This window comes from Lates calcarifer, unplaced genomic scaffold, assembly GCF_001640805.2.
Source record: "Lates calcarifer isolate ASB-BC8 unplaced genomic scaffold, TLL_Latcal_v3 _unitig_2046_quiver_2137, whole genome shotgun sequence".
Taxonomy (NCBI): Eukaryota; Metazoa; Chordata; class Actinopteri; family Centropomidae; genus Lates; species Lates calcarifer.
This window is the reverse complement of record NW_026115941.1, coordinates 10,081-19,661: the sequence shown is the minus strand read 5'-3', so window position 1 is coordinate 19,661 and position 9,581 is coordinate 10,081. Positions and strand designations below refer to the sequence as shown.

Sequence of the window (9,581 nt, the reverse complement as noted above, 5' to 3'; positions counted from 1 at the left end):
GACAACAGGAGAGAGCCCAGTGACTTCACAACAATGACACCTCTAGACTTGAAAGAAAATCCTGGTAAATGTCTCTGACTTCTTCTTGACTAGAAAACTCTTTGATTCTCTACATCCTACGTTCTCTCTGAGAACAAGATAATCTGACACTTTCTCATCTTCATTCAGGAGCTGAAGAGGAGAAGAGGGTTGGTGCCATTGTTGGTGGTGTTCTTGGTGTTGTTGCTCTTGTTATCCTCATTATTATCGGAGTCCTGGTGAAACTTGGAATAATCCGTAAGTGACAAACATCTGCTGTATAGCATTTTATTACCATGAGTATTCAGGTTTTATACTACAGTTGTAGTAGTTGTTGTGTCTCTGAGTTTTAACAATTTCATCAACAAGACATTTCCTCTCTGAACTTCTCAGGTTCATTTGATCAAATGATCTATTATTTGACACCAACAGAATCAAAGATGAGACACAGGTCAAAAATGAAAACAGTAAAATCAGAACTTTCTGTTTTCACCTCATGACCTCTCAGATTTCTCTGGCGAACTTTCAGAGAGGCAATCTTCCTTTAGCAAGTGTCACAACCTGCTTTTCTTTCTCACAGAGAAAACACGTGGAGCTAGAAACCAGGGACGAGTGCTGGGAGACGTGTTGTGATGGTCGATGGTCGGACGGCTGCTGGAGAGAGAACGACCAAAAACCTCTCTGGTTTCACCAGCTTTAACAGTTCTGCCAAAGTTTTAACTCAACAAACAGTTAAACCTCCCTTCAGGGACTAGGCCAAGTATTTACACACCTCAAACACACCAGCAACACTGATTTAATCTGGTTACTTTCATTGATCTCCTGAGCCAGTCAACAACGAGCCCTGGACAAAATCTACAGGATACAGGTCAGCTGACAGGTGAATAAAATAGGAACAAAACCTGTGACATCAGTGATCAGTGATCAATAATACCAGTCAAACCTCTTGCCCCTTCTCACCCAGGTAGAGCAGGGCGTTCACCAACCAGGTGGTCAGTGGTTCAATCCCAGGCTCCTCCAGTCCAAGTGGACAAGTGACTGAACCTTATACTGTCCCCGATGTATCATCGGTTTATAGATACAATAAGTACTGTATGAATGAGTGAACGAGTGAATGTGATGTGTAAAGTCAATATAGAAATACAGTCCATTTATCTTTTTCATTCAGTTTTTCCATTTTATGCTAGTTTACATTTCCACTCCATTTTATTTTTGGAAACAGACCAGATGAATAATGTTGTTATCTCTCAGAGAAGTTGGTGCTTAAACGGCTATGCAAGAGCTAAATGAGGCGTAGCATGTTTTGTCTGTGATGTGATGATCAAACTGCCAATAGTTTGGTTTATAATCAGGTACAGGAGCTACTTGTAAAACTCACTACATTCCCATCAACATCATCAATTTAACATTTGAATGGTGAGCAAAAATTAACTATGGTTTAATAAATGTTTTTATTTATTTTACCAGTACTGCCATTGTTGTTGTTGTTTGTTATTATTACTGTATTTAGAGTCACTTCCTCAGAATGTAATTCTCTTCTGTATACAGATAGTTTGGTTTTATTTATTCAGAGTTTGACAGATGAGTCTGAAATTTATCTCCACAACATAATGATTAATAGAATTTAATTTGCACTGACAGCATCTGGTGGGTCATCTAAATCAGTGAATGACTAGAGATTTATATGACATTTATCATTAATATTACTGAAACCTGCCACAGTAAAGTTAAGAGTGTTTCCCTGTAAATTCCCAAAAGAAACAGTTTTAACTTCATCATACACTGTTTGGCTCTTTAATATGACTTTTTTTTTTTACTGTAGATTCCTATAGATAAAAGTAAAATATTAAGCTTTTTATAAAGCTCTCATCGTTTATTTTTAATGTCATCAGTTACACAAAAGTACTTTAAATGGAAGGGTTTACATACTCAAAAATAATCAAAGTATCAATGTGTAAACTGTACTTCAGTGTTTGTTGGAGCCATTTTAACTGTGGGTGCTTTAACTCTTAATAACACATAATATTGTAATAACTGGTGATGTGTTTTGAATGTAATCTGGAAAATAAATAGTAATTTAAGATGTTTAATAAACGTAATGAAGTAAAGAGTAAAGTATTTCCCTCTGAAATGTAGTTTATTATTAGTTTAAAGTACAATAAAACCACTTAAGTAAAGTAAAGTACCTCAAAAGTACACTTTAATAAGTGTACTAAAAGTTCCCGGGAAATATATTCCGCCAAAACAGTTCTTTATTGAAACTCGCGCCACAGGCTTTAGCGTAGTTCCGGCAAGGTACTACGTAATATCCGCTCAGGCCTGAGCCAATGAGCGTCAGAGACGCTGTTGCTCTGACCAATCAGAGCGTAGCGGCGGGAAACGCAGCTGTAGAGGAGGAGGAAGAGGTGTTTTGGCGCAAGCTGCAGGAGAGGACGGTCACAGAGGAAGGAAGAGAGGGCTTCAGGACACCAGGAGACACTAGAAGACACTAGAAGAGACTCTACTCTGAGCAGAGAAAAACTTTTAGAAAGGTAAGTTTATCCTCAACGTGTTAACTTAAGTGGTTAAAGCTAAAATAGTCCGTTAATCAAAGACCGGAAACAGTTTCGCCGCCGGGTCAGTTAGTTTGCTACTTTACCGTCAAAAACACCGCGATTATCTCCATTTCACGTTAAACCTTTGCTCTCAGGATTATTCTCATATTAACCGGACATGTTTTAGATTTAGACCAGAGTTGTATTAATGGCGAAATCTGGGTTAATTTAATGCAGGCGGTGGAGCGCTTCTGTCTTGGCGCCATTAGCTAACAGCACTGTATTGTCTGCTGTGCTGCCTGTGTAATGTAAATATAACTGTTAGATAAGGATTCACAAACAGTTACACGCCTCACACACGTTATATTTACACTGTTAGGTGTCGCCTGACAGTTTGAGGCTTTAACATGAAGTTATAACTACGTTCAGCTTAATGTAACCTTTATTTCACTCGTTAGAAAAACGAAATGTGAACTTACAGCCTCTAAAGAAGCAAATATCAGTCGTGTAGAAAGAATTAGACAGGATGCATTTATCATTTTTAATTATAAAATATTGTAAATAAGAAAACAGTAACAGTTAGCTTTAATTCAGTTAGCCAATCATTTTAGTCTCTTTGTAAAGCAGAAATGCTTTATTTATGTTTTCCCTGTTGACAATGACAGAAGACTGAATAACATTTGAAGACGTCAACCTTGAGAAACAACTTGTGGATTGAAATGATCTTTAGTTGCAGCACTACTGCACGTCATTTTTAGTCCTGGAACTGGTTCAGAATCAGCACGTGAAAAAGAGTATTTATACCAGAAAATAATGAAAACTCAGTTTCAGCTAATGACCAAGCTGCAAATTCTCAGCTAATAATTAGCACATTTGCATATTCCTTTCCCATTTTGTTGAGCTACACATTTTTATGTTGTTGTTGAATAAATATCCCAGGTATTGAGGGAAGCACATGTATGGAAATAGATGTGCAAGAACCAAACAAAACACAAAGTAATGTGACAAAATTCAACGTTACACGGTGAAATATCTGTTCCGAAATTTTGGAGACAAGACCAAACGTTCTGTAGCAGATTTAGACACTCGACAGTCGGTTCTCTTGATGTTTCCAGTCAGTTTCAGTAATAATCATTTCTTTATGTTTCAGGTCAAAATGCCCAGCACACGCTCTCAGGGCCGAGCTCAGCCCACGCTTCAGTTCCCCCGACGCAAGTCCTGCAGAGTTTCCTCCCGCTCCAAAAACGCCTCAGCCCCAGAAGTCTCCGATCTCCTCACCGACCAAACCGGAACCTCAGCAGCACCTCGCCCCGACCCGGATTGGACCACTCTCCCCGAGACGTCCAGCCGATCAGCCCGTCCTCCTGTCGCCCAGACGCCCACCACCCTCATCTCCTGGTCTCCAACCACGGCTTCCCCTCAGCCCCCGAAAACGCACAGGTAAGAGTCTCCAGGCTGAAGACGTTGTTCTAAAACTAAAGCACAAAAAATACAACCGGGATTTGAGGGAATAATCAAACAGAAGCAAATATTAGTCATGTAAAAAGATTACCTTTCATGGTTAAAGTCTTTAGCTGCCTCGGGGTCCCCTTCTTTACCTGGAAGTTTAAAGATGATTTTGTATTTTGTCTCTGAAGGTGATGATAACGGCTGTAACCTCGGCGCCGCCCTGCTGGGTTCACCTCCGAAGCAGAGCAGGCTGACCCTGGCCTCACCCCGAAAACTGGGCCTCGACGAGAACTCGCCGGTGTTAGCTCGCCGTCAGCTCGTCCCCTCGTCACCACGACAGCCGCTCTCTCCCACGTCCAGACCGTCCCCGAGACGTCAGGAAACGCCCGCTGGAAGCCCCGCTCATCAGAACTCGGAGAGGAAGCCGCCGGTCGTTCGTCTGTTCGCAGAAAGTGAGTGTCGCTGATCTTTTGTTGAAGTAAGAACCGATCTGGGTTCAGGTCTCCTGTCTCTAACCTCCTCGCCGTTCCTCCTCCAGAGTCGAGGTTTCAGAGCGTGAAGCAGGCGCTCCACACCGCCGTCCCCGAGCGGCTCCTGTCCAGGGAGGCCGAGCGGGCGTCCATCCGGTCTTTCCTGGAGGAGAAGGTGCTGCAGAGTCTCCCCGGCAGCCTCTACATCTCCGGAGCTCCTGGCACTGGCAAGACAGCCTGTCTCAACTGTGTCCTGCAGGAGATGAAGGTACTTTGACACGTGAGGGAATCTGTCGTCCTGGATGATGAAGCTATGGGGCTTTATCACCACCTACTGGATGTTTGAGGTCACTGCAGGGAGGTTAGATTCGCACACAATCCTGATGGTTTGAACAATTTGGAGCCAGTTCTTGATTCCCATCTCTATGTAAAAGATCAACTGTATGAGAGAGAAGCGAGAAGAATTAAAAGCATCACAAAGTCCTTTAGTAAAAAAAGAAGATGCAGACCACAAAGTTTAGAAGCCACAACCTGTTTTGACTTTGGAGCGATTAATAACCAACCAGCTCTGATGCAGAGGATGTGACCAGAGGAGATCCCTGATGAATCCTGGTTTCTGATCCTGCAGAGCACTTAAAGTGTTCTCAACAAAACGTATACGACTGTCTTTTAGTTGTGGACTCTTTGTTGGTTGAACAGTAAAAATAGTCACCTTAGACATTTTGTTGTGAAAGTTGGAAATGAAAACAGTCATCTGTTGCAGCCTTAGTTGTTGTTTTTTGATATTTCCAGAGGTTAACAACCTCCACCTGTTGTTTTTTTGTCTTCAGGCCGAGCTGTCGTCGGTGCAGACGGTGGTTGTGAACTGTATGAGCCTGAGGAGCTCCCACGCCATCTTCCCTCTGCTGGCCAACAAGCTGAAAGCGTCCGGCGGGCAGAACGGCCTGCAGAGGCTGCTGACGGCCCCGGGCCCTGCCGTGTGAGTAAACCCGACATCTCTGGCTTTAAATGGCTGTAGAACAGACTGAACAGACTCTGACTCCATCTTTGTTTCTCCTCCTCAGGCTTCTTGTTCTGGATGAGATGGACCAGCTGGACAGTAAAGCTCAGGATGTCCTCTACACCATCTTTGAGTGGCCGTACCTGCCCAAGTCCCGCCTCTGTCTCATCGGTAAGAGCTCCGTCTGCCAGATGTTGTCTCCGCTGACACATCTGTTACATCTGTCCACATGGGCTTCAGTTAGACAGCTCGTCCAGGGGGATAAAATCAATCCATTCAAACTTGTCTGCAGTAACTGAGTGAGGACTGAAGCCTCTGTGTGCAGCTGTCTGCCTGTGAGACATTTAGGGGATATGTGTAAATTGTAGCTTCAGAAAATAACCTCAACCTGCGGGAGGAAATAAAAATATTTCTAGTATTTACATTTGACTTTTATTCACTAGGCTGAGATAGTTCTGTACAAAACGGCACCACGGGTTATTTTTTTCAGAGAGCCAAAGAAAAACCAACACACAGCGGGAAAGATCTAATGTACTTTTGTGTTCAATCTGTGTTTAATCAATAAAAAATATGTAATTATTTACACTTGATGCTGTGAAAACAGGATAAACATCTGTATAATAACAGTTTGCACACGTCTGTTTTTAGCTGCAGATGTGTTTAAACGCTGTCGATCCCTGAGAGGATATGAATGAAAAGGATTTTAAAAACTGAGGCGTTTAAATGTCTAAAACTAAAGTCATAGTTCACAGCACAACAGACGGTAATAATAACATGAACATGTTTTATTTCAAAGGCATTGCCAACGCTCTGGACCTGACGGACCGGATCCTGCCCCGGCTTCAGGCCCGGCCTCACTGTCGCCCCCAGCTGTTACACTTCCCTCCCTACAGCCGACAGGAGCTCAGCGCCATCGTACAGGACCGACTCGCACAGGTAAACACACACACACACACACACACACACACACAGGAGTCATGTCAGATGTAACACAAGCAAAGAGGACGAGTGTGTGATCGGGACTTGTGTTGCTCCTCAGGCGTCGGCCAACGGGATCCTCGATGCCTCTGCCGTTCAGTTCTGCGCCAGGAAAGTGTCGGCGGTGTCGGGAGACGCCAGGAAAGCTCTGGACATCTGCAGGTAAATACTTCACCTTCACAAAGTAAAACTCAAACTCGAGTCTGCTGCAAAACTACATTCGATCAGGAGCTGGATTTTTTCAAAGATTGATCTTTTTATTTTCCAGGAGAGCTGTTGAGATCGTTGAGTCTGATGAGAGAAAGAAAGCAGCCGATCCAACTGAAACTAAAGGTGAGTAAAGCTGCGATTTTGTTGATAAAGTGTCTGTAGTTATTCTGACTTTAGATGTCATTTAGACATTATTTTATTTTGCCTGATATTTGTTCTGACACTGACCGAATCACCTCTCGTCCTGTGGTTGGTCCAGAGTCCCGGGTCAGCCTCCCTCAGGTCGCTCGGGTGCTGTCGGAGGTGTACGGCGACCGGATGGTGTCTCAGAGCGGCGGCTCGGAGGGAGAGAGTTTCCCCCTGCAGCAGAAGCTGCTCGTCTGCTGCCTCCTGCTGCTCATCCGCAACGGAAAGAGCAAAGAGGTCGTCCTGGGAAAGGTGAGACTCTGAACCGCTTCTATTTACACAGAGGGAGGAATGAGACATCACTATATACCACTACCAGACTCCATTGACAAAAACAGGGATTTTACTGGGAGCTGCTGGAATACCACTGCCTCCATCTGTTAGTGTGTTTGTGTTATCATGTGATAGTTTTAGCTCGGCTTCAAAAAGACCTATTTCAGTCATTTTTGGGAAAAAATATAAAATGAAATATGATGAGTTGATGCTTTTCTTTGTCATATATGAGAGGAAACTGAATTTCTTTGAGTTTTAGACAAAAACATGCTGTTTAAATAAATCACGTTAGGTTCTGAAAAATTATATTGAATATTTTTTGCTATTTTCTGACATTTTATTGACAAAACAATTAAGTATTAATGAGGAAAATAGACTGCAGATGAAATAGCGATGAAAGTAATTCTTAGTTCCAGTTCTAATTGAAACTTGTTAATAATGATTATATTTGTACACATTTATTTTGTCCAAATTAGAGGTGAAATGATCAACAGATTCACAGAAAAGTCATAAACTGATGACTGATAACTGAGTATTTTTGAACCTGGGCCTTATTTGTGTTACATTATATTTTTGTGTGGTACTTTCACTTATGTAAAGTATCTGATTACTCCTGAAAGTCACACACTAACAGATGGAGGCAGTGGTATTCCAGCAGCTCCTGTGTTCTGTTTGTTTCTGGTTAAACTGAAAGACCGGCACCTCAGTCCCCAGCAGGTGGCGCTGGAGCACCGCTGGTGTTTTTAACAAAGCTGTTTCTTCTCTAATGAGGTTTGTTTCCTCTGGTTTCAGCTTCACGAGGTTTACAGTCGACTGTGCGCTCAGCGGCAGGTGTCAGGAGTCGGTCAGGGCGAGTGTTTGTCGCTCTGCAGTCTGCTGGAGAGTCGAGGAATCTTCGCTCTGAAGAAAGCTAAAGAGGCTCGTCTCACCAAGGTACATTAAACACCTTTTACTCTACTGTGAGTCTACTGAAAGTTCATTCTGTTGGTTTGTAATCACCTGGAAACCAAACATCTGATGTTTTCGTCTCCTCCTGCAGGTGTTTCTGAAGATCGAGGAGAAAGACGTTGAAAATGCTCTGAAGGATCGGACGCTGCTGGGAAGCATCCTCGCTGCAGGACTCCCCTCATAATCACTTATTTATTTTTTATCTTTCTTTTTTTTTAAGTTGGAACATTTGAACCAAGAATTTTCACTGGCTTACTTTTTATTCTCATTTTTGCTGGGAATTTGTACATTTATTTTATTTTTTTCTGAAAATATTGACTAAAAAAAAGATTTTTCTTTTTATCTTCAGCTGGTGTTGGTGCTCAGTTTTGTTTTGTTGAAAAATGTTGAACCTTCACATCAGTTATGAAACGACAGCATTTGTTTCAGTTGAAATTTGAAACGTTTCCATTTTTATGCTGTAAATAAACAGATGTACAGACGTTTTAATCACCTGTCTCCTCGTTATCTCTGCAGCCCCTACTTTACTCCTCTATCACAGGAACAGCAGATGTTAAGGAAAGTTACTGTACTATTAGTGTTGCTTTATTACCTTTACAGCGCCCCCCTGTGGCCTATAACTGTAAATATATCATCACAGAAAGCACAATATGGCATCCTGGGTTTGTCTTTATCAAACTGCTTTAAGTTAAGTTTTGGAATTAATAGTAAAAAGCTATTTATTATTATTGACAGAAAAGCTGTTTTTAATGTCAGAAAATGGTTCAGAATAATAGTACTTTGACTGTGAACTGCAGTACACATACACTATATACTACTGTATGAGATGGATTAGAGACTTAGACTTGACTTTTTTAGTCCCTTTGGGATGACTCCCTCTAGGAAATTAAATAAAATTTAACTACCTGCTAGTGAAAGTACAGAGATAATTGTTTCTTGGCAGTCCTGTTTTAATACAAGTCTAATGTACTTTTCATTCACTTAAAGGAAACTTTAGCTACAGAATCAACAGCATCCACACTTCTTCCACCTAAACAAAAGAAATTCATGACTATGATAAATAATTATTATCTTTCTACTGTTTTTTTCTTTAGATAATGATTTGGTTTTAGAGCAATGAATGTGGGTTTTTGTAATGAATTTCAACTTTATGTTAAGTCCCTGAAATTAATGAAATCCAGATACAGCAGAGATTTCTACATAATATTGGAAAACTATCTGTTGGGCTTTTTTTATTTACATTTTTTATTTGTTATTAATATAATTTTTATTCTACTATATTCTAATCTATGTTATTTGTTTGTCTTTATAATGCTGGTTCATTATACATTATGAAATGTTTTACCGGTTCTGAATATTCTCCTTACACTTTGTAAGTATTATTTAAAAAAATCTCTGCTGGTAATTCGACCAATCAGAACCGGTTTCTTGGCGGAGCACAGTGAGCCGACCAATCCGCGTTTGCCTACCGACGTTGGCTGGCGTGTGACGTCATTGGCTGCGGCGCATGGCGTC

At 41.5% G+C, this 9,581-nt stretch overlaps 1 protein-coding gene and 1 long non-coding RNA gene across 2 annotated transcripts; both read left to right on the top strand.

Annotated features, from left to right (window-relative positions):
• On the top strand, positions 1–1,181 carry LOC108891857 (uncharacterized). Its single transcript, XR_001962378.1, has 3 exons — positions 1–64; positions 169–276; positions 599–1,181. It is a non-coding gene; the product is annotated as an uncharacterized LOC108891857 (long non-coding RNA).
• A 1,359-nt stretch (positions 1,182–2,540) lies between these two features.
• On the top strand, positions 2,541–8,555 carry LOC108891856 (cell division control protein 6 homolog). The gene is given in 13 exon segments (XM_018689190.2): positions 2,541–2,549; positions 3,703–3,858; positions 3,860–3,992; positions 4,190–4,453; positions 4,540–4,739; positions 5,302–5,450; positions 5,536–5,642; positions 6,268–6,407; positions 6,511–6,611; positions 6,718–6,782; positions 6,919–7,097; positions 7,911–8,051; positions 8,158–8,555. Coding segments are annotated over 12 exon segments (1,722 nt in total). The 5' UTR covers positions 2,541–2,549; positions 3,703–3,708; the 3' UTR covers positions 8,251–8,555.
• The last annotated feature ends 1,026 nt before the right edge of the window (positions 8,556–9,581 follow it).